The sequence below is a fragment of the Pteronotus mesoamericanus genome, unplaced genomic scaffold (assembly GCF_021234165.1).
Source record: "Pteronotus mesoamericanus isolate MK-2021 breed Mesoamerican mustached bat unplaced genomic scaffold, CSHL_Meso_final scaffold_651, whole genome shotgun sequence".
Classification (NCBI taxonomy): domain Eukaryota; kingdom Metazoa; phylum Chordata; class Mammalia; order Chiroptera; family Mormoopidae; genus Pteronotus; species Pteronotus mesoamericanus.
The window spans coordinates 7,930,666-7,955,938 of NW_026555325.1; the positions used below are offsets into that span (position 1 = coordinate 7,930,666).

The following is a 25,273-nucleotide window of genomic DNA, read 5'->3' on the forward strand; positions in this document are numbered from 1 at the left end:
GATGCTATAATCAGATAAAAGTGGGAAGAGTTTGAAGAATTTATTATACTTGATATTTAACTTGAAGAATTGTGATTCTCTTCAGCTCTGAAATTTTTTATGATATTGATGTTTATTCCATCAATTTTGTTTCCTTTTTTCTTTGGGGGCGTGTTATTTATGATCTATTAGATCATCAGAATTGATATTTCTCATATGTTGACAGAAGTCTGTTTTATCTTCCTGTTTACATATAAATTTATTTTAACTTTAGCAATTTATTTCCAATTTTTAGTTGCCTTCCGTATTCCCTATTCTTTTTTTTTTTTTGCATATTTCACTTTGCCACATGCCACAATGGCAAAAACTTTGTTTGCCATACTCTAACAATGAGAATGGCACTTTGCACTCAATAAATATCAATTAATTGAATAAGTGAGAAAATTAAAAAATAAGTTATACCTTTTGTAACTTTATAAAAGATAGATAAAATTTGTTGTCATTTTGAACTTTTTTATTTTTAGTTTAAAATATTCTTTTCCGTTCTTTGAATCATTTTCATGTAGGTTCCTTTCTTTCATGTATTTGTCTCATTTTGTTTCTGTCACATTAATGACTCAAATGTCTGGCAAACAATGATTGTCCACTCTTATTACATAATGAGGCTGCACAAAGACTAATGAAAGCTTTGTATCCATAGGTAGAACTTGTTGATGATATGTTTTTGCTGTAGGGTGATATTTAGAGACTCACACCTGCCTCAAACATCAAATGTTTCTAAAAGATACAGAATGACTTATATATTCTTGATTAGCTGAATCAATTTTCATAGAATTATTATAACAGAAAATTTTCAACTTCATTTTACAATTAAGAGAACTGAATGTATTTAAAAATACAGCAGCTTTAGAAGTTGACTAAACCGGGGTAAAATCTAGATTCTGCCACTTTCCAAGTTACGTAAGTTAATATTTGGTTATTGACTTTTTCATTTATAAAATTTACATTGTGAAACTTAAATGAAACCATATATGAAAAGAAACTTGCACAATGCCCAGTTTATCTCTTTTTTAAAAATTGTAACAGTTTATTTTTTATTGTATTTTTTCCATTACCATTTATTCTGCTTATGCCCTCTCCCACTCCCACCCTCCTCTGCCCCACCACAATCACCACGCTATTATCCACGTCCAGGATTTCTTTTTATTTTTTGCTTGATCCCTCCACCACCAAATCTGTCCCCCAGAGTTGTCAGCCTGTTCTCTATGAGTCTGATTCTATTTTGCTATCATCAATAAACCAACACACAACAAGTGCTGGCAAGGATGTAGAGAAAAGGGAACCCTTCTGCAGTGTTGGTGGGAATGCAGACCGGTGCAGCCACTGTGGAAAGCAGTGTGGAGCTACCTCAAACATTAAAAATGAAACTACTGCCTTACGGCCCAGTAATTCCACTGCCGGGAATTTATCTGAAGAAACCCAAAACACTAATTTAAAAGAATATATGCACCCCTGTGTTTATTGTAGCACTATTTACAGAAGTCAACATTTGGACATAGCCCAGGTGTCTATCAATGGATGAGTGGATAAAAGAGCTATGGTATGATTGCACAATAAAATACTACCCAGCCATAAAAAAAGAATAATTTTACCCTTTCTGGCAGTATGGATGGACGTGAGAACATTATGCTAAGTGAACTAAGCCAGTCAGAGAAAGGCAAATACTATATGATTTCACTCATATGTGGAATCTAATGAATTAACTTAACTAACAAGCCCAACTTATCTTAATCATTCAACTTCATTTTTCCCTCCCATCCTTCCTTCCTTCCTTTCTTCTCTCCGTCCATCTTTTCCTTCTTTTTAAAAATATCCCTTGCCTTTCTTTATTTCCCTCTTATTTCTTTTGCTACTTAGATTTATGGAACAAGTAGTGACCATCATGGCTCCATAAAACTATTCTCCCAAGTATTCCTTTAAAGATTGAGAAATTAGTCCAAGTAAGTGACAAGTAGAGGCAGAAGTAATTTGCTTACTTCAAGGGAAGTATAAATATAATCTGTGGTTGGCTCATATTTATCTTTTTGGTAATTTTTATCATGGTACTTTTTATACATAAATGAGAGTGAGCTCATTTTATTTCCTAGTTGTACCCACTTACATAGTGTCATCTAATTGCTGGAACATTCAAGTCATTACCAACACAGATACAACGAATTGTTTAAGGTTTCTGTCCTATGAGAAAATAATGTCTTTGAAATTATAGTACTTTTGTAAAATATGTCAATTGTATTGTGAAGTAAAGAAATATTTGCCATTTAAATTGCTGGTACAAGTTATCATCCCTAAATTTTGTTTATGAATAGCAAAATCATTGAGCTAAGAGGAAAGTATTTTTAAATAATTTGTTAGAACTGATATTTAACAGAGTAAGTGACCTATCACATTATTAATTTAAGCAAAAAAATATATGAGCAATACTGCAACATACCTTTGAGTAAAGATACGCTCCAACTTTGCCACTTGATCAGTGTTAGTCTGAGAATAATTGTATTTGAATTTATGTACTGGGGCATGGGTCTATCATTGCTTGGTCCTGAAATGCTCTTACAACTTCCACAATATGCACTAATGTGCTTAAAAATATCGCGTAAATCTTCTTTCCTTTAAACTTTTATATGGTTCATAATTGAACTGTGATCCTTACGAGTGAGCTATGTCATGATTTAATATTAGCCAAAATTAATAGCCAACCTTAAGCTTCTTTATCTTGGCCTATAAGCTTCCTGGTTCCCTTGCGTTTATAGTTCCCAGGCACTTTCTGATATTTAAAGGCTCTTGGGAACAAATGTGTTGGTAATAGAATACCACATAGCTAGTTTTTGTTCAATAATAAAATACAGGTCACTGTGAAAGATGGCAAATGTTAAGTAAAAAGTGCACCTGAGTAGCAGGTTAAGTCCACGTCTTTTAAAAGCCTGTTATACAGGGAGGAAATGATCCAGGTCTTGTGAGATACTGAGAGCAGAATAACTTTTGAGAAGCAAGAGAAAAATAAGGTCCAGAAATGAAAGTAAATTAGATAAGAGGAGAAAGAATAGGCCAGAATCACAGATTGATTTCCCTGTGGTTCAAGAAGTTACTTTCCTATGGAAACAGAATTTTTGTACAGGCATTAGTTAGAATTAATAATGTTTGAGATAGTGACTTATAAATACTTGATTATCAGTATCTAAAAAATTATTTTACCAATAATTTCCTGGTATAACCCACAGCATTTTGTGTATTTGCAAATATCAATAGTAATAATTCTCCTTTTTTTCTTCCTTTAAATTATATTTCTTTCCCTTTGAGTCAAGGTCTCAAGATCTTTCTCCTTTTTTAACTAAAATAAAATGCCCAACAATATCAGCCTTTAGCCCTACAACTGACTGGATGCCAGGTAATAGCCATGCTAAATGCTGGGAATATAGGTTGGATAAGACCCAACTGATTCATAACCAGCATGCTGGCGTTTTATTTTTAGCCAATGACCTTAAACCCCATATTAAATCTTACCCTGGCAGAAGATACTAATTTTATTCATTTCATGGATTATCTATCCTTAAAAGATTTACCAGAGTTTTTGGCATACCCTACACAGTTAGTCTAATCCTGGTGCCAGTTTGAGATACTGTCTTAGCCTTCCAGTTTCAGGACTGACAAGTTTCTATAAAATAAGAAGTAATAGGGCATGAACTCCAGTAAGAAACAGTAACCAGTAAAGACAGGTTTGCTTCATACATGAATCTATACCATGTTTTAAGCATATCCTGTGCTTGAACTCAAATTGCATGTGGGCATAGATTGTAGAAAAGATACAAAACCTCTCCTTCCATCCCTGACATTGCACCAGCCAAGATTTACAAGCTGTCTCAGGTGTATCCTCAACTAGTTGCAGATGACCACAAGTCATGCTAACACGGTATTTCCTTCTTGTGTCAGGGGGCTGCTGCCTCTGGAGAGGTGGTCCATACCGTTTCAATCTTCTAATCACATCCTAAATCTTTCTTCCATGACACCACCCAAAGAGAAGAAAGACATACAGGGCCCTCATCAGTGTTCACAAGAACCTCCCCTTTTTAAAGGTTAGCATTTATTACTGATACCCTGCTGCTCTCCATTAGATCTGCCTTCTCCTGCCACATATTTCCCTTGTGAACCCTGAACCCAGCTTCACAGGCAATGGGAGATTCTTCAGCTTAGTTTTTGTTAGCCTTTCAGGGCCTCTGTAGGCCCAATGAATGGTACCCAAAGCTGGTGCTGGCTCTTCACTTTATCCTTTGAAGTTTTTGCAATACCACTGCTTACACCAAGTGCTAGCTCGCTGGTGATTTCATTTGTCATAAGGTGGATAATTGAGGGAAGGGAAACAGAATTTCATTCTGACCTGAGATGGAGAATCCAACCAAATGAATGAATAAATGCTTCCTGTGCAGTGAGATGAATTGAATTTTTCATAGCACTTGAGAAAAGAGGTCCCACTCCTTTTTCACTCATGCTATGATTGGGATTTCAGAGTCCACGTTCTGTGTACATTGAATGTGTCTTAAATATAATACATATCAGAGCTCTCACAACCCGTATCTCCTCATCAGGGTCCACATTCAGCCAGACGCATGAATTGCTACAAGCACAGGACGCATTAATATCGACAATTCATTTTGACATATCCTAAGATTAAGATAGCACTCTTTTCTTTCCTTTAGCATCACTGAAAGTTTGGCTTACAAATATTTCCCTTCAAATTAAAGTCTATTGCAGATCAATTTTATTTTGCAAATTCTCAACATAAAGACAAAAGGAAATATATAATTTTATTTGGGGGAACAAATTTTGTTCAATATAAAAAAATTCCCCCTTTTGCCTTGTCATTCTACATGATTAGCGACATTGAAATTTTACCAGCCTCTGTAAAATTAAGTCATCAGTAAAAATAACTCCTTGTTGCAAAAGTGCTATACTAGCACTTCTATTTTTCTCTGCAGGAAGGAGGCATAAGGCCATCTCAGAATTTGGATAATCATAATTGGTGGTCTGTTAGTGTCAGTTAAATTGCATTGTGGAGAGGTATAGCTCCCAATGTTTCTTTGAAATTGACTATATTGCTGTAAGTGTGTTTTATCAAAGCATTTTCTGGGGCAACAGATCTGAAAACATAAACTTTATGTAGCATTATTCTTCCTTAGATATTTCCCTTTAATATGTTATTTCTTTTTGAAGATAAAATAAAAGTACATAAAAGAGTTCTGGGAATAGGCAGCTATATGTCATAAACACCCTACAATCCCCTGGCCCAGGGCCCCCAGCCCCCGAAATTTGGAAATGATTTGATTGAAGTGATGATGGCCTTGATCTTGTTGGAATACTCCTCCTTCTTCATTGTCTTCTTTTTCTCTATGGGAGGCAACAACCCTGTCATGGAGTCATTCCGGGGAGGAAAAGAGGTATTTCAAGTAACCATATTTTCCAAACACAAAATTGAGACACATGGCCTGACAATGACATAATATTTGAAATAGGGACTGTGCTCCAAGATCCGGAACATATGGTTGAAAGAGTTTTCTTATAAAAAGCAACTATTAAAATAGTTTCTAGATTCTTATTCACAAAAGGCACATTCCACCATCCCTTTTATTTTCATTTTAAAATATTATTCACAAATCAGAAGACTGACCAGTTTTCCCTCAAACATACTGTTTTGCTGGCGTGAGAAGCACCCTGTTGACTAGAAAGTTAAATGCACAGCCATCAAGGAAGCAATGCAAACCAGACTGCCAAACATATTATGAATATATTGCTCTTCTTAAAAATGCTAGTTGGTTTTTCATACTGGAGTATTGACTAACTGTCTGTGTTTGATGTATGGTTTACCAGCCTGATGTCGACTTATGGTTAGAGCTTAACTTGTTAGTTCTGCTTTTGCAGCCAATTCAGAATAACTACAGATGCCTCGAGATATTAAAATTGACTGCTCAAATGGACTCAGTGTGGGGGTTTCATTGGTTTTAAATTGATAACAGCTGAAAGAGTGAATGATTAAAGTGTACATGGCATAGGACACAGCTCTTTCACAGGAATTCTTGTGAACAAACTCCCTGAATATGGGAATTTTTTTCTTTCTTTTTATATCACAGTTATTTCTAAGCAATCCCGAGTTAAATTTTTAAATTGCACAGGAATATTCAGGAGCCTACAGACAAAATAATTTCTGAGAAACTGAGATACATTTTGATGAAGTGGGTTTCTAGTCTGTAGGGAACATTTAAAGTTAAGTAGCATTCCATAAGGTGGTAATTGTGTCTATTTCCCAGGCATTTGAGTTAAATAAGCTGTATAGGAAGCATAAACTGTCATAATAGAGGGCTTGGAGTGTTGTGTACATATCTCTCTTCAACTCACAAAAACTGAAGCTCCAAAGTGCCTTATCACAAGTAAGTCAAACAAAGCCTCTTCTCTGCTTTCTTACTCTCCTGGGAACAGTTATTTGTTTTCATTATTTAAAAAGATGACCCGAATACTTTCTTCTTACACAGGAAAAAAAGAGCACAAAGAATTAAGAAAACTTTCCTCCTTCCCCCTCAAGTCAGCAACACATATATTTTTTAAAAAGATTTTATAAAATGTACTTTGACAATTTAACTGTAGCTTAGGGGAAAAGCCCAGTACAGAATTCTGAGAAATGTAGAGTTTTATAAGAAAGAAAGAAACACCCGTTTATGCACACTTTCTTCACTATGTTTTTCCAAGGTTTCAGTGCCCTTACTATCCAACACTGGGACCTAACTGCATTCTATTTTCAATTGTTGCTAGCATTTTACCTGTGATATTTCATGAAAAAAATATGAGAATCACTTTATATAGCTGATACAGAACATCAATCTGTAGTAAAATTTGGTTAGGGTTTATTGAAGAAATAAAGAGTTAAATATTATGTACCCATTTTACATACTGTTTTTTAAATGAAAAACTGAAACACTGTGCCCAACCAGCATATACCAAACATGTAGCAAATATCGAGTGTTAATTATGACTAGTGGATAACAGATTTAGATATATTTGACAATAAAAATGGTGGATACCAGTACATATATATATATATATGATACCTGGTATAGGATACCAGACGTATAGGATAGTCAAATTATGCATAATGCTCTAATTCTGCAACAAAATAATTCTTATGTATTTGGTCAGTATTTATAAGAAAATATGTTACATATTTATTGCTCAAACTTTTCCCCAAACTATAACCTGTGAAGATGGACTAAACCTTAAAATACTGAATTGCATGCAGCCATTGAATCATGCTTTGTGTGGAGATGGATAACTTGCACAGATAGCCATCTAAGAGGCTGCTACATGGATTGACATTTTCATAAGATCTATTTCCCTTAGAAATGTAAGAGCACAGGAGAAAAAAATTTCATTCTCTTTCAACAGTTGTTGAGCTCCAATTTTTTAATGATTTTCTTATCTACCCATATTAGACAGGAGGGAGACTTTAGAGGAGATGTCATCCAAGTTAAACACATGTGAGGGTCATTAACTTGAATATATCACTCCTAACTTGTCCCTTTGAACTTGGAACTCAAACTCCTAGGAGGAAAAGAAAAGATGGAGGCAGGGGCTGACTGGCCTCAGTTAACCTCACCATGAAAAAATCTATCATGCAACGAGAGGCTGAGAAATAAGAAAGCAGATGGTCTGAAAATATCTTGAGGACATCTAAGTATCTTCATATTCCAAATGATCTAAATTTCAGACAAGCTTTTACTCCCCCAGACTCCATCATTTGTACCACTTCATCCATTCATTCTCTGAACAGTAAAATACTGTGTTTACATCTTTCGTGACTCCACATTTTAAGTGCACTGGGGCCTTGAGCATGTTACAATTTTTCCGTCTTAAAAAAATTAATTAGCATAGGAGGACATTCAATATTATGTAAAGAATTTGACAAGACCTCACTTAATGTTTTTTAGAAACAATTAACATGTCAAAGAGGAAGTGAGAGCTCATTTTGGTTATAAATCTGTTTACATAATTACCAGTTGAAGAAGTCAAACATTTAAAGGGGGGGCGGGAGCAAGGTTAGGCCCTCTCTTCATCAAAAACAGAATTCCCAGTGATGTCAGATATCTCAAATTCTCTAGCATGTTTCCATTATTCATGTACACACTTGCATCAATGCACCTTTAATCAGAAAGACTGCATATTTAAAATATGAATGAATAATCTTGAAGAAAAGTATATTGGTCAAAAAGACATTGTTAATCCCTTGACAACGGACAACTACATCTGTGTGTGAGGTTGTGTTGAATTCAACATGCCACTGTAAGATGGAGAAAATATTCCAAAGGTGCTTATGCAGTAAAAGGATATAAGTATTCCAAATGTGACTGCATGGTGCCACTTAACCACGACACTACTTCTGTGGATATGCTCGTCTCATGCTGTAGCATGGAGGACAGAATAGACAGCAGAAGCCCTGGCCAGGGAGCCATGGCCTCAGAAGAGACTGATGGACAAGAAATGGATAGTGGGGGAAACAAGGGACTATAGTCTTGGTGCAGGACCAGAAGATAAAGAATAAATAGCCCATTGGAGAAAGTTTGGGAGGTGAAGTGTCATATCTGAAGAGTTGTGGAGATGTAGTAAACACTTCTGGGTAAAGTTTTAGTAGAAAGCATTTCCCTGTGATAATCCAAAGCCATCTATTCCTACAATCAGCTATTATAATATGAAACTACCAAAAGTCTAGAGGACACCTCTGTCTCCCAGGTGCAATTTTTCAAGCGAAGACTCTGAGATGCCACTGTGGATGTGTTGAGCTTGAGTTTCACACAGTGAGCTGAACCATGGACACTTGTCTGAGGTCTGTTACAAGGAGTCTACACTCATCCATTTGGCATAGCATCTGGAAGCTAGAAACGGCGGAGGCAGACTTCTGGAGAAAGGCCCCAGCCTGTTAGCCCAATTATGACCAGTCTAGAATCCTAGACACAAAAAATGCCTAACAAGAAATGCCGTTCATTCTTGAGAAAGAGAAACGCTCAAACACAAAACTGGACTTAGTTTTATATCATGTTTAAATATATAAAGGATGTTTGAAATAATTAAATACATGAAAGACTATCACATTGGGTCTGGGTTCGAATGGTGTGAAATGAAAAGTCTGTGGTAACAAACTCTCCCTGTGCTAGCGGAGAGAGCTATAGCTGCTCTATTTTACTCAGGACAACAATGTATTGCAGTCATTAAGCCATAAAGATCACCCAGTGTTGAAGTAAATTTGTAGTCTAGTCTTGGCACTACTACTTATTTGCTTTGTGAATATGGGCAAGGCAATGAAATTTCCTGTCTTAACACCTTCCAAGTAATACCTCTCAGGACCATTGATACTACATAAAGATCAATTAGCATAGTAAATAGTAACTATTAATTCTTATACTCTACTCCTAATTCTACACTTACTATGGCATGGCATATTGCAAATGCTCTCTCTTCTGAAGGCAGAGGAGGCCTTCTGAAAATTGTGGAACAGGCAAATTATGGTGAGATTTTTTTGTGACAAGGCTCTAATAAAGCCAACATTTGGAGCATTCTGTGTGTCTATCACTGTGCTTGTAGCATTGCAATAGCAAGGATGGAGAACTACGCTTGCATTCCTTTATGCTTTGATTGTTATTCATCCTGCCTGTTCATACATATTCTTTAAATCAATGTGTTCTAAGAGAATACACAGTTACATAAAAAAAAGAGTCCCCCGAGTAATGAGTAAGGGTGATAAATGTACAATAAATACAGCATAATGTATCAAATATCAGATGCTTTAAGGGGCATTCAGGTCACAGATTGCAAGTGGGAAAACTGTGGGAAAGATTAATGTTTCCTTTATCATCTTTAAATGGAGTCTTGGCTTAAACATTTGAACATGTAGAGAGATGGGTGAGACTTTCAAAGTGCACTGTTGGGGGAAAGCAGGGGAAACAGTGAGTAATGAAATGTGGAGAGTTTGATGAGAAGTGTCTGTAGCAGGTGATTTCCGTAGTGCCAACCTGAGGAGTTTGAATTTCATTATTCACTTAGTACCCATTATTTTTATTAATTTGATGAGCACTTATGGAAGACCTAACACATGACATGTGATGGGCCAGAGACTGACTGGGTCCACAAAGATGTATAAGATGTGATTCCTCCTTTCAAAGTTTAGACTGCTTAAAAAGAAATATTCAAGAAAAAAAATGACTTCCAAACCCTGCCAAATTAGCTTAACTTTAGAATACCAAGGGAAAGATATATTATAAAGCTAAATTATAAAATTAGTGCTTTTTATTTAACATTACTTCTTTCCTATCTCACCTCAGCGGGCCATGCCCCAGCAGCAGCCTGTGGATGTGAATGAAGGAATACTGACATAAAACACAAATATCACAGGTCGTGACTCCCACCTGTGTAATCATAGCAACTCAGTCTTTCTTTGTCTTCATGGTGTCCCTGGCTATATCTGGGAGCATCTGCAGTGTATTACATATGATAAGGACAGCCAGCCTAATGCTCTTCTTCTTTGATAGCTCATTGCCTATAAACTGGCCAGGGAAGACCCCACACCATGGCCATGCAGCCAGCATCTTCCGGGAGAGGGATGCCTCACTGCCTAGGTACTGCCCAGGAGCTTCTGAACCTACAAAATGTTCCAGATGCTGAACAGTGCTCCCATCCCTCTGGTTCCCACTGCATTTCCGGATATACTCTGGTGTCAAAGCAGATGGGAAGACTGCCCTTCTACCCAAACACCTGTGTGTTAACTTAGGGCCTAAAGCAACAGCTCTTAGACTTTGAAGCTGACAGAGTGAGAAAATAGTTTCTTGCCATTCTGTCTGAGGCCTTGTCCTCAACAGAAGTCATATCTACTCCCTGGGACTTAACTAGAATATATGTACTATTTTGTTGTCTCTCAGTATTGTCTTGGACCTCCATAAGCTATCACCAACTAATATTAATGCTTGCGATTAGACATCTGGGTGGTGAATGTCATTCTTCCAATTCAGTAGGCAGATCCAACTGAGATACTTTGTTCCATTTTTGTATGTGACCATCCCCTACCATGTAAGGTCTTGTCAGCTAGAAAAGTAATGTAAACGAAAAGTGTGCAATAAACACCTAAAATGTACAATATGCAAAGTGCATCTCTCAGTGAAATACTGTTTATTCAATTCTGTGGGTAGCTTTGGAACAGGATAAGCTGTTTGAGAAATGTTAGTCCATAGACACTTTCCATAGTAAGGGCAAAGAAAGAGAAACGCACATTGTATTTGACTGGAAGCCCAAAAGAGACAAAATATTTTCAGAAGTGTATGCGGCTCGACCTACCAGTTTGGGCTCCTAACCCCTTCTCTCCAATTACATACCTGGAAATGTTTTTTTTCAATTTCTTTGCATGGAATAACCATTGGATCACACTGTTCAGAGCAGCCCACAGGAACAAGCAAAGCTGCTCCGTGCTTACCACACTTCCACCGAGCTAGCTAACACTTCCACAGAACCACATGGTTCCCCAGCTCTTAATATGGTTTATTATAAAATCCTCTACCTGCCTCAAAGCACTTTTCATCAAAAGCCGCTTTTAAGCACAAGCTGAGGACTAAAGAATGCCTTTAACAGAATCCTGAAATAGCTTTTAACCTGAGGCTGAGAAGAGAAAGTGCTTTTAACCTAAAGTGCTTTCCTCTTAGGTACTTCAGCAAGTACCTAGCACTCAGCATTAGTGGCTATGAGAACACCCTTAAGACCCAAATGAAAGAGACTCCATTATAGATATTCAAACCTGCTTTATTAATACATTACAAGTAATATTTGAAATCATTAAGCTGTTTTACTCCAACTAAATTTGAATCTTTTCTTATTGAACTATGCATTCATGCAAATAAATTGAAGTCTTACCACCTGGGATACTCACAGATCTATGCCACTATTAGGAAAAGTGCAGTGTTCCTTCCTAGATTTTACTTAAATTTGAAGTGAGTCAAAATTTCTCCCCTCTCCCCGCCCTAAAAGAGTCTTTCAACTTTTATCAATCATTGAATGACATTTCCAGCTTTAGTCCATATTCATTGAGCTATAAAGGGAAATTAAATTATTCAGAATTAATTTAATCACATATCTGAACACATTGTATGTATCAAGTTTTCTCTTTAGAATTGTCACTCAAACAGAAATAAAAGTACTGATTTCGCAGGAGTCTCAACCCCCAGTGAAGCTCCTAGTAAGCCAAGTAAGTAGACAACCTAATCAGTAAGTGTTAACTTCAGAGTAATTACAGTAAGTTATGTGATTGAATAATTGAATTCTGAACAGTTTTCAATTTTAAGAATATAAAGTGTACACACATACAGGATAAGGTAGCAAAATTTGACATCTTTGAATTTTATTTCTCTTCCCATTTTTTAGCCCTCTCTGTAATTCTAATGAAAGGAAGGCAGACAAATGAAAGCAGAAATTACTGTCAACCAAAAATCTAAATAATCGGTCTTTGCTAAACAAAATTTAGCCATGCTAATTTCCAAAATGCACTAATGCAAAGTAAACTGGAACATATTTCTCTCATAACTAAGTGATCATGGCAAGATCTTTACACAGAAATCACTTTCTTTAATGCATTGTATTCATTCATTCATTCATTCATTCACTCACGCATTCATTTGGCCCCCAGAAGGGAATGTAATAGAATATAAGAGAAATACAAGTGTCAGGAATTACACTTATCATGTCCTACTTTATAAAATTTTCTTTACCTTGAATATTCTTTTCCAACTTTCTCTACTTAAAAACTTTTATTCATGTTCATTCTTCCAGCTCAAATTTACCAACTCCAGGAAGTCAGCCCTGTCTTCTTCATTCTGAATTAGTCCTCTCTTCTCTTTATCCCAAAAGTATAATTTTATGATTTTATTACTTTAATATCTCCTAACTAGACTGTGAGCTGTATTCAGTAGACTAGAAACCATCTTAATCCACTCTACTTCCAGAGATGTTACCCAGAAAAAAGTAGAAAGGAACGGAAGCAGGACATGAAGTCTTTCAGTGGTTTTAGAATTATTACTTATTTATAGTTTTTTCTTCTTCCTTTTGGAAACTCAGTGAGTGCTGCCTCGGTGGAGTCTGTTCCTCTCAGGAGCTGCACAATCTTGGGCTTCTCCTATGTCAACTCCTTCAAGTTTTCTTTTCATTCTTCTTCTTTGACTGCTGGGCACTATTCAAGTATGCCAGGGTTGAAATATTCCAGTCCTGTGGCTTCAAATTCTATCTGTAGATTTTCCAAACATAAAACTTCATCTTCAAGCTCCAGACTTACAATTCAAATGTCCATTTGACTTTTCTTTGCATGTTTGGTAGACACTTCACATTTATCTAGAACAACCCTTAATTTCCTCAGTTCCCACATGTTCTCTGCCTCACAAGATATCTCTGGCATTTGCCAGCTGGAGTCTCCCTCCATTCTACACTGCCTTTCCTGGTCTTTTAGGAAAATCTCACCTTAAAAATATATTCTAAATTCAATCCCTTTTAGTCACTTCCCTTGCTACCACTCTTATCTAAGCAACATCATCTCTCCCTGGAATATTTTACCAGCCCCCCCAACTGGCCTCTCAGCTTCTTTTCTTGACCTTCCAAATATAGTCTTCACACAGCAACTATAACTGATGGATCATTTAAAAACAGAGGGTGGGTGGGACAAAAGAGATTAATGGGGAGATAATGGGGACAACTGTAATTGAACAACAATTAAAAAAAAAAGAAAAAAAGAAGAAACAGAGATTACCTTATGTTACTTTCCTGCTTAATAATCTCCAATGACTTAGAATAAAATTATACTTGAAATAGCATTTAATATCCATGCTGACCTATAGAGTCTTACCTGCTTTGGCCCCCAGGCTATCTTTTCAGTTTTATCCTCAACTGTACTTCTTGTCCGTCACTTCACTCCAGCCGCACCGGCCTTGCTGCTCCTCTAACGTACCTCACTAACCCCCACAGCCTTACGCACGTCTGCTCCCCTGATAGGATGCTCTCCCTTTGTGTTGACTCACCCATTTGCTCTTTTTGGTCTCTGTTCAATGGCCCTGCCTCAGAGATGCCATTGCTGACAACACCTCCCACTAGCTTTCTATCCCCCTGCCTTGCTTTACCTTTCTCATAATACCTATCACACCTGACATATATTACATGTTAATGTGTATGTGTGGTTGTTTTCTCCATTTATAGGCTATATGAAGACCTCATGTTCTATTCTTTATTCTATCCTCAACAGGTATGGAAAAATATTCAGGGATGGACAGATTTAATGGATAGATTTAAAAATGCATGAAATAGTCACTTGGTTAAACCATTCTCTATACTTTTGTGATTCAGAGCATATACATGTGTGAGGAGTATGTATATGTGTGTATCTGTGTGTTGTACTGCTGGGCAGGCAGGGGGAGGGAAAAGTATAAGGCAAAGTTGCTGCCTAGAGTAGACAGATACAGAAAAATTTCATAATCATTGCTCCATTTGAGTTAGCAAACTCTTCATTTAAGCTACAAATTTCTTTTTGGCTGGTGGACTTACCGAAATGTCCATTGTATTAATTGCAACCAACATGAGTTGAGTTCTATTTCCATGAGAGTTTAAGAGCTTAGAAGATGGAGCCAAATGGGAACAATACTGGGAATGAAATTGGGAAAGGTGGAGACTGCTGGAGTCTGAAAGGTGGAAGCCCAGAGAAGGAAGGAGAACAAATGGAAGGTGCAGGGGAAGAACTCTGACATCCTGTCTGGGTGGCGGCTGGCCTGCCCCTGAAACTGGGCTGCTCTAGTGAAATGATGCTACTCCTGCAGCCAACCATCCAACTTTGATTGGAAGCTGTAGCCTGCAATTGTTTGGGGAGAACTTCTCCATGGGAGTCTAGGCAAATCTCCCCCAGTCTTCCCAGACTGGACATTATCACTATCCACCAGGAACTTTAAAATCTGTTAGGTTAGATGAGATACAAAAATATGAATAAACATGTGGAGGGAAACTATACACAGAAGTGTATCTATTTAGAACGTCTATTTATTTATTTTCTAAGCTACTTAAAAGTTAAAAATAATTAAGCTTTTTTTCAGTACTTGCCTCTTATGAGAAAAAAATCACAAGTAAACAAGGCAATGAGAGAGATTTACTTCCAGTGTATAGGAGAGACTCAGCATAGAATCAGTCCAGTTTTTGATATCTATGTACCATAAAGCCATAGCTGACATGTTTAATTAAAGTCCAAAGCATCATAAGATGATGCAGTATCTTCTGAAGCACCTAAGAGAGATTAAATTCAGTAGTATTTTAGCATTAGGCATATTTTTCTGCATCTTAATTCAAAGACATAAACCATCAGTAAACTACAGTGCTTACTTAAATCACCCATTTCTCCAAAAATTCTCAGTAAAGTTGTGGAAAACTATCTGATAGATACTCATATGGGGAGTATTTTAAAGGAGAAAAAGAAAGGTGGTAAGGATGAAAGTGGAGAAAATATAAAAGAGTAGAAGCAGGATTCCTTGACAAGTAGTCTGAAAGTTTTGGTCTGGAAACCAATGCTCTAAAGGAAAACTAAATGTCACTTATGGTTTAAAATCAAAGAATGAATTCCATTAAATTGATGAAATTGTGCATGTTCAGAATATTATTTTTGCCCTTCAGCATCCAAAGCCCCTCCCTTATACAATAGCGGCTTAATGGGAAATAATCTGCCAACTGTGTGGCACTCTGCAGGGAGAAAAGTTCCAACTGAACACTACCTGCAATGGAGGCTATAAAGAGTATATATATATTTTTCTCATCCCGACCCATTTTGAAACTTGATTTCAACCACTAGTCATCCTCTCCTGGAACTTCCAGTCTTAAGCATCAGGTAAATAGAAGTCATTATGGCAGTATCATTGGTGGGGCGACAAAGAAAATAACATCCGACCCAGCTCTCTGACTGACAAGACAATTGCTATATTTCTTGCTTCTTATTTTAGGGATCGCCTATGCCCCTTGGGTTTTAAACATCCCTGAGACTGTTCCCCCAGACTCCAGTAATTTCTTTGACTAATTAATAAATTACTTGAGTTCCCAGTAAATTCTTTGAGTTTCCTTCCACCTCCATCTCTCAATAGTATTTGAATAAATTTTCTTTGCTTAAGATGGCCACAGGATTTGTTTGTTTGTTTTTGCTTTTTGTTTTTGTTCTATTGCAGCCAAAAAACCTTCACAAGTGTACCTCATAACCAAAATACGTGTCTGGTATGTGTCTGTGTGTATATGTGGCTGAGCTGTTCACTTAGTAGTTTTAGGTGCTTTGTTTTTCCTTTTTAAAATTTCCTTGAGAAGCCGCAATGGCCCTCTGTCCTGAAAGCAGAATAACATCATTTTGAAAAGCGTGTGGAGACTGTCTTCTGGGTAAATGATGATAACACCGTCACATTATTTGAACATTTAACTGCCTCTATTGAATGGTTTTCCTCATAGTTTTGATTCATTTGGAATCTAACTGACAAAGATCCCATTACTGGGTGTTCTTTCCATAATTTGTCAAAAATATATAGCAGAGATGAGGGAGAATGGAGCTAATTTGTAATCTGGGAGACTTAACCTGGTTATGCTGATGAACTAACTAAATCGGTCAAAACTTTGAAAGCTTAAAGATTAAAATCCACCATTTCCTAGTTAAACTCTAATTCATTATGTAAACAACATGATTTATAAGTGCAGTCATGTGGAGGGTCTATTTATTTTTCTCACCAAAAGATGCTTTCAATGAAAAATTGCAGAAAATGGATTTTCTCCAACCAATGTGTTGTCTGTCACCCCAGTATACGTGCTGAAGCAGTACAGTAGAAAGAAGATATAATGATCACACTAGCCAAGGCCATAGGCATTTGAAGAGCATTCCAAAAACATTGGCACCCCTAGCAAGAGGTGTTTGCTAAATACAAGGAGTTGTTAAGAGAAGAAGAAAGGACTACCAGTGAGCCCACAGATGGGAATATAGGTGGGGAGTCGGGAGCTCAGGGTTCTGGGACTGCTCCCTTTTTGGAATACCATAAGGAAGGGGAACACAGAAATACTCCTTAGTGTTGTGCCAGGATATCAGGCATGGAAGTTTAGGGGGCAAAACCTAGTTTTAAGAATGCTTGCCTGGAACACAGGCTAGCTTCTCTCTGCTTTCCCTTTTCCTTGCACTATTTTAAGGTAGAAGATTCTGTGGTTAAAACACAGAACCTTGTATAATTTAATGGTCATTCTTAGTTTATCAGACTCTGGACTGTATCAGATTTATGGATGGATGGGAATTCTACAACAGTCCTTAAATTTGACAATGACATTTTAGCCAAATCTCTATGATTTACTTTCTTCGAGTAACACTTTTTACTTTGCAAAGTCATTTCATGTGCATTATCATCTCTATAAGTTACATAATTCACCATTTTATGTTGAAGGCTAATATTGTAAGCAAGATTATTTCCATTGTAACTGAAATAAACTTGTCTAAACTTCAAAAGTGAGAATGGAATTTGTTGGACTACTTAGTTGAAAAGTCCAAGGGGCAAGGATAGATTCTGGCATGGCTGGATCTAGGGGCCAAAAATGCTCTCAGATCTTTATCTCCTCTCTTGCTCAGCTCTTTTTTCCACTCTGTTGCCTTTCCGGTACTTCTTCCCAGCAAGTGGCAACATAACTTAATGGAAGCTCAAACTCACATCCCTGTAGCTTACCAACACCTGTAGAAAGAGGATCCCTCTTTCCCAGTAGCACTAGGTTTTACTTGACAGATCTGCCTGGACCATGTGTTCATGCTTGAACCAATTACTGTGGCCAGGGAGACAAAGTATATGTTCTTTCCTGGAGCTGGAGGTAGTGGAGTCAGCACTACTCAAAACAAATGGCTGCAATATGGGAAAGGTGTCAACCCCAAAGGAAGATCAGGTGCTCTTACGAGAGAATAGATGAATAGTTATGGGGCCCAAAAAAACACAAGAGTTGTCCACCACAGTATTCTAACCAGTACAGTCTATGACAGTTCATCTCTCTGTGTTCTTTTCCCAAGCCTGGCCTCTTCCATTGTTATTGTAACCTGACTCTTGATACATTAGAGAAATGCTTTGCCCATGTTCTAGTCAAGTTTAATTTGTTGATTTAAAAAGGGAAATTTGCTCTAATTTCTAATGCACCTCATGGCAAAGATATATGGTGCCTGGAGTTAGGCATCAGAAAATGTGGAGTTAAGGTGTATTTGTTTCATTCACCTCTCTCTGCAGATGAGTTCTTCTGCCCGCTCACCCGCTGCACATGGTCATCTCCCCAGATGACTGCCCCTGGCCACCAATGTCTGAGTGTAGGCAGCCTTACCATTCAAATCCCAGGAGCTACCTACCTTAGTCTGCAGTATTGGTTTCTAACTGTGTGTGTGTGTGTGTGTGTGTGTGTGTGTAGACATGCAGTGGTCCAGCTTGGGCCACGTGACAATCCAGCTGAAGAGCTAAGTCCTTAGACACCAGAGCCATAACTTCTTGGGAGAATGTAGCCTGTCTAAAGAGAGTCTAGAAGTGAGAAGAACAATTTTGGCTTTTCTGGTAACTAGTGAAAGCAAACACCTCCCTTCTATCTAATGAAGTTCAGTAAATCTAGGCCCCTTTCTCACCAGGGTGCTACCAGCATGAGGAAGGGATAGTTTTTCCGTGAGAGATTGCCTGCACTTGCCTGAACCCCCCAGTAAGTGGCAGTAATGCACCTCCCCCATTATAGCAACAGAAAATAGCCGGCCGTCTTGCACCTCACCCCTCAGAGCACCATGGCAATCAAAAATACCCTGGAATTGAAATTCTCTCCTATTCACCCCAAGTCAAAATCCTTCCCTAAGTCCAGTCATTGTTTATAATTAATTTACACTACAAAACTTCTTAAGAAAGGACTCTCTTTGCTGTCTCTGCATCCTCACCTTCTCTTCAAATCTTGACCACAAACATCTGCTTTTCAGTTTCATACTTCTACTAAAGCCATCTTTTTAGGGCCATCACAGCCTTGGAATTGCCAAAATGCAAAGAGAACTTTTTGCATTTACCTTGCATCACCAATCTGCTGCATCTAAAATGCTTGTCTTAATTTCTAAATATGAATCTCACTATTCTCGAAACCCTTAGTTTTCTGCATCTTGATCTCCTTCTAACAAATCCCATTAATCCCCTCTTTTCTCCATGGTCTTAGTTTGGGGGGGGAGAGAGAGAGAGAGAGACAGACAGACAGAGAGACAGAGAGACAGAGAGAGAATACATATCTATATTCTTGATATATATAGATATATATGTAAAGAATATACATATATTCATAAAGATTGATGCTTTGTAGTTATAGACAAAAGACTCAATGTCTTTATACTTCAGAATTGGTATAAAGATAAAATAAGTTATAATATATGAAGTACTTTGAACTTTGCCTGGCTTATTCACATACCTTTGAAATAGCACTAATCACATTATAAGTGTTTGTGAGAGTTATTCTTCCCCAATAGACTATAGGAGATCATGCTTCATGCATCATTGCATTTTCAGGCTGGAGCACAGTGGCTGGCTCATATGGGTATGTGATAGTTCATGAATGAGTGACTCTGCTTCCTTCACAACCCCAGTATGTGGTAGGTGCTCAAGAAATTTTCACTGATGTGAATTCAATAGAACTGAATTGATCTGGAGATAATACAGAATAAGGAGTGCCTTAATATTAGGTGAGGCATAATGAGCTTTAATTTTAAGGTGAGAGCAGCTTCCCTTGAGTCACTTCCTTAGAGTTGAATCTTAACTGATGAAAAATTCTACATTCTTAGCAAGTTTAGAATTATTTTTTCTCTGTCGTTTGCTTTCCAGTGCCAGTTGCCATATTCTGTCAACTCTCTTTGTTTTTATTCTCACAATATTGCTCAAATCGCCAAAAGCCCAGAAACCTGTTGTCATCTTTATCAGTTAGCTATTGCTGCATAACCAATAAGCACAAAATCTCAGTGGCATACAGCAAAAAGTGTTTTTTCCTTATGTGTCTGTGTGTCAGACAGTTTAGACTGAACAGCCCTGCTTTGGCCTGTAGGTCTTACTGGTTTTGCTTTATCATTGAAGGCAGGCTTCTGTTCTGTGCCATATATATTCATTCTGGAACCCAGACTAAAGGACAGTAGCTACTCAGGGAAGCTCGTGTCTTGGCTACAACAGAGAAGCAAGCAGGAAAGCAGAACTCTGTATCGTGTCTTAAGGCCTCAGCCTGGAACATGACACATTGTCATTTCTACTCACACTGCATTGCCCAAAGCAAGGCATATGGCTAAGCCCAACATCAAGAAGTGGGGGAAATAAAAAGTTGCCCAATCTAGTGAGTGTTACCACAGACACATGGCGAAAGATTTAAATGTATAAATGTAATTCAGAGAAGATGAGAATTGTGAACAATGATTAAATTTACCACGACTCTATCTATCCTGATTCTGGCCTCCACATCTTTCCTAGGCAATCAGCCTTTAACCTCCTTGTAGCCAATATGCCACATGATTTGTACTCTAGATTTGCTTATGAACCTCTTTGTTGCAGCTGACAGAATACTCTATTAAAAATGACTTATATCATCTCATATAACAACAAATCTAGAGAAAGTGTTTTAGGATTGGATTGAAAGTTCAATAGTGTCACTGAAGTCTCAGGTTTTTTGTAGATTCAGGTCTTTTTTATCATGCTATCTTTTGTTTGCACACTTGTTGCCTCTCAGAGACAAGGTTGCTGCACTAGCTCCAAGCATCACATGATTTCACAGTGATGTTCAAAGCAGAAGAAAAAAAGAAAGTGTGTCTTCATAAACACCTCTCCTTTTATCAAAGAAAAAAATCTTCCCTTGTGGCTTCCCAAGTCACATTCCCTGATATTTCACTGACCAAAACTATCCAATCACCCAAAGCTGTAAGAGAAGCAGAAGTCATTGGAGAACATCTCCAGGCTCTGTCTTATGAGTGGTCTCTGAACACGAGAAATAAGTTGGGAGAGAGGAGCACATGTATAAGAAATCAATGGCACCTGAAAACTCTCAAATAATTTAACCTTCCTGGCTTAGTATTTAAGATCTTTCATAACACAATGTTTATCTCCTTTTAAAGTTTCATATATCAAAATTTCTCTCAACAAGAAACAGCAAATATTTCCCTCAGCACAGTATATTCATCTTATCGTTCTTCCCATCACTGATGTTTGTTCACCCCTCCCCCATCTTCCCCAAGTGCCCTTTGTCCCCTCTCTTAACTCTCCAGTTTAAGTCTTCCTTATTCCTGAGGATTCAGCTCTTCTCTGGGAGACTTCCATGGATGCTCAGGCTGGTCCAGTGCCATGCTGCATCCTCCCGTTGCGTCTGTGCTTCCCCGGTTAGACGATTTTTCATGATGAAGTGTTTCTACCAGTTTATTTATATGCTGCCCTACTAGACAAGAAACTCTTTGAACATAAGTAATGGGTCTCAGTTATTACATTACCAATACTTTTCCTAGCTCCTGACACAGGGCGGGTGCTCAGGATTTTCTTTTGCAAATAACTAAGTGGATAAAAGAGCAAATGCCCTAGCATGCTTTCATGTCTTTCTCTACCTAAGAAGAGAAAATCTCTCTAGATTTTAATATATACTTTTTACAGGAATCTATTTTTCTTAAGTGACTCATCTTTCCTCACCACACACAATCTACATCTGCACTAAATGTCACCAAGGGACCTATATTATAGGACACCTTTCTTAGCATTTAGTATCTTTTATGACACCTCTTACATCTGTTTTGTATATTATTTGACTTATATTAGCTTTTCCAAGATTATGAACTTCTTGATTATGTTTTACAATCTAATATGCCTATGTTATTGCTGTAAAGATAAAAGGTAATAAATATTTGTGAAATTGATTTGAATTATTATTTTCATCAAATGGTTTATACTTTATAGCAATTCTTTCTGACTATAAATCTAATCAAGGTAAATTATTCCATCTGAAGTTCTTGCTAATTTTTTCAAATATTTATGTCATTCTTTCTTATAGTAGTAACTCACTATTTTGAATATATCTGTGATACTTAACCAAGTATTCAAAGCAATACCCATGATTATTTATTACTCTCTATACTTGTTGGGGTGTTTTGAGCATATCTTATTTTTGCCTCTTGAATGAAGATGCACATTTTAATAGTGTGCATTATTATTAGTGATTTAGCCTGAAATTTCTCCCTCTCTGCTGGGTTCTCCCAAATTCAAATCACCAATGTTTCTAGGAAATGGGTGAAAAACATGACATCCCTGAAGTCTTCCCATACTCCATTATGACTATCTTTTTGTAATAATACATTATTTAGCTTTTTATTGTGCTGCATTTTATATTCTCTCCTCAATTCTACTACAAATAATTTTTAAATTCATTGAAAACCTCCACCAATGATTCAGATGATGTCTTGTGTTCAATCATTCAATAAATGTTTATTGAACTTCTAGTGTATGTCAAACATTGTCTCGTTATTGGGGATCCACTAATAAAAGAAATAGGTATAGTCTGACTTTCCTGAGCTTTGCATTCTAAGCAAGGGAAGCAACTAACCAGTAAACACTTCAATCTAATATGCCAGCTGGAGATAAGTGCTCTCACAAATGTAAGGCAGGGAAGTAACATGTAGAGTTCCTATTGGCAGTGGTTGCCATTTTTTTAAAAGGGTAGATAGGAAAGGCCAGAATCACAAGGTGATGTTCGATTGGAGGCCTAGAGCAGTGGAGTTCCACGCAGAGGAAATAATAAGTGCAAAGTGCCGAGGCAGACGTGTGGAAAAGGATTAGCAATGTGGACAGAGAGGCTTCAGGCTAGTGATGTGGGGGAGAGGGAGGGCAGGAAGCAAATGGAATCAATTAATTGGTGGAAGGTCTGGTCACGTGCTGCCTTGGAAGTGGCGTTAGGAAATTGGATTTCATTCTGAGCAAGATGGGAAGCCTTTGAAACTACTAAATATCTGTTTCATTATCAGGAATACACATTTATGCTGTTTATAAAAGTTTTGGAAATGGATTTGTGGTGTTGGTTGCATAACAATATACATACACTTAATGCCACTGAACTATACACATAAAAATGGTTAAAAGGTAAATTTTATGTCATCTCTATTTTACCACAAATTTAAAACTCTGGGGCATGAATCCTGTGAGCTAGCTTCTGTGCAAAGCACGGGTGACTATAAGAACATGTAGATCAGCCCTGGCTGGTGTGGCTTTGTAGATTGAGTACCAGCCTGTGAACTAACAAGTTGCCAGTTCAATTCTCAGTCAGGGCATGTGCCTGGGTTTCAGACCAGGTCCCTGGTAGGGGACGCATGAGAGGCAACCACACAATGATGTTTCTCTCCCTCTCTTTCTCCATCCCTTTCCCTCTCTCTAAAAGTAAGTAAATACAATCTTATTTTAAAAAGAACATGTAGATGATACAAGCACTCAGAATTTACTTTGAGAAAATATATATCATACATTATAAATGTAAATACTCTATGCAAGGTAGCATAAATCATGTTCTAAATGAGAAGGCTAGGCTAGGATTTCACCTAGTGCATTCTCAGAAACACTAATCTAGAGAGATGCCCCTTGAAATAAAAGGATTTTATTCAAATAAAGGTGAGAAACAGTGCATCCTCTAGGCCTTCGCAGAGATTCCCAGGGCACGTAGGCATATCAAGCTCTAAAATAAACATACGTAAAAGAACGTGTTCAGCTTTTTTAAACCAATGTTGCTAAACCATTTCGATCATGGTACTTTTTCACACATCACCTATTAACATACTGCAGAACTGGTATTCCAAAAACCCAATGCTACTTGAAGACACAAAGCCGAGATGGGAAGGATTGAGTTTGTAGAGAAAGTGCTATCTGAGCTAAGCTCTAAAAGAAATGGGATACTTAGATTAGAGAAAAGGAAGGGCATTTGAGGCAGGAGAAAAGTTTAGAAATTCACTTCGAAGTTAAGTCTCCTGGATCTTGCCTTGTCAAATATCATTGAGCCACAAAATGACTCTTCTAAGTATGCTGACAAAGTCATAATTTTGGTGATCATTGAAAAATGTTTTAAAACACTCAAGACATCATTCATTAAGATTGGTTATTTTGTAGAAGTTTACTTAATTCCTTGTCATTATTTTGTAGATTGTTAACAAAGTGAAGCCCAGAGAGACTATAATATACTCAGTCACCCCCGCGTAATCGGTGGCAGAGTGTTATTTTTCTTTCTCTGGAGCTGGAGCCCTGTTCCATGAAGGAGAGAGTTATGGTCTTTGTATGTCTGCAATAGACAATTTGGAATAAAAGCAAAAAATTGATTCCTATGCAAGATGCAGGTTTCATCATGCAGTGGATATGGAAACAAAATCAAATTAAAGAACAACGCAAGCTTGGATTTTAATGAAGCTCATCTTTGTTTCTTTTGCAGATCAAATTTTTGGCTCTCATCTGCACACAGTGTGTGAACGTGAAAATTCCACAGTTCCGCGGTTCGTAAAGCAATGCATTGAAGCTGTCGAAAAAAGAGGTGGGTAACTGAATATGCAGCAGTTTCTCCCCTTACACCACCCTCTGCACAACCAGTGCTCAAGTTAACAGCACCACTTGATTTGTCTGGGAAGCCATGCAATTAAAACCTGACTTTTGTTAATCGGTTAAGAGGATCAAGTTTCTTATTAACTTCAGTTTGTTTTTACAATAGGGACATCAGTAATTCCCACTAATGTTCTTTTCCTTTTTTTAATATTTTGTCTGTCTGACATATTGTTGATTCAATTGCAAACTTCTTGTTTTCAAGCCAGTGATAAAACATTCATAAAATATCAGCACTCAGAGTGTTAGAACCCTCCTAACATTCATGCTGGTAGATGTGCCAGAACAATTTTTGGTAAGCCCCCAACATTACCCAAGTGAAGCAAATAGCGTTTCTACTTGCAAACAGTGATATTCCATTTCCCACGTGTTTCTGTTCAATTGGAATACGGCTAACTGGTTTTCCTGGAACAATTAAGAGATGCACCTCCAGTGTTAAGATGACCTTCGATCCTTCTATTTCAACGTTCTGTTTTTCATCTGATATTATCTCATCTTACTGAGGGGAACAAAACAAAACCTAATTGACTCATCATTTCTATGCTAGTCTGTCTGTGAGGTGT

At 37.4% G+C, this 25,273-nt stretch overlaps 1 protein-coding gene across 1 annotated transcript in view; it reads left to right on the forward strand.

Moving 5' to 3' along the window:
* Nucleotides 1-25,273, forward strand: part of ARHGAP15 (Rho GTPase activating protein 15) — a 609,081-nt gene that overhangs the window by 356,635 nt on the left and 227,173 nt on the right. The window contains exon 10 of the mRNA XM_054562678.1: nucleotides 24,547-24,645. Coding sequence (XP_054418653.1) covers nucleotides 24,547-24,645 — 99 coding nt within the window. The remainder of the gene's footprint in view (nucleotides 1-24,546; nucleotides 24,646-25,273) is intronic.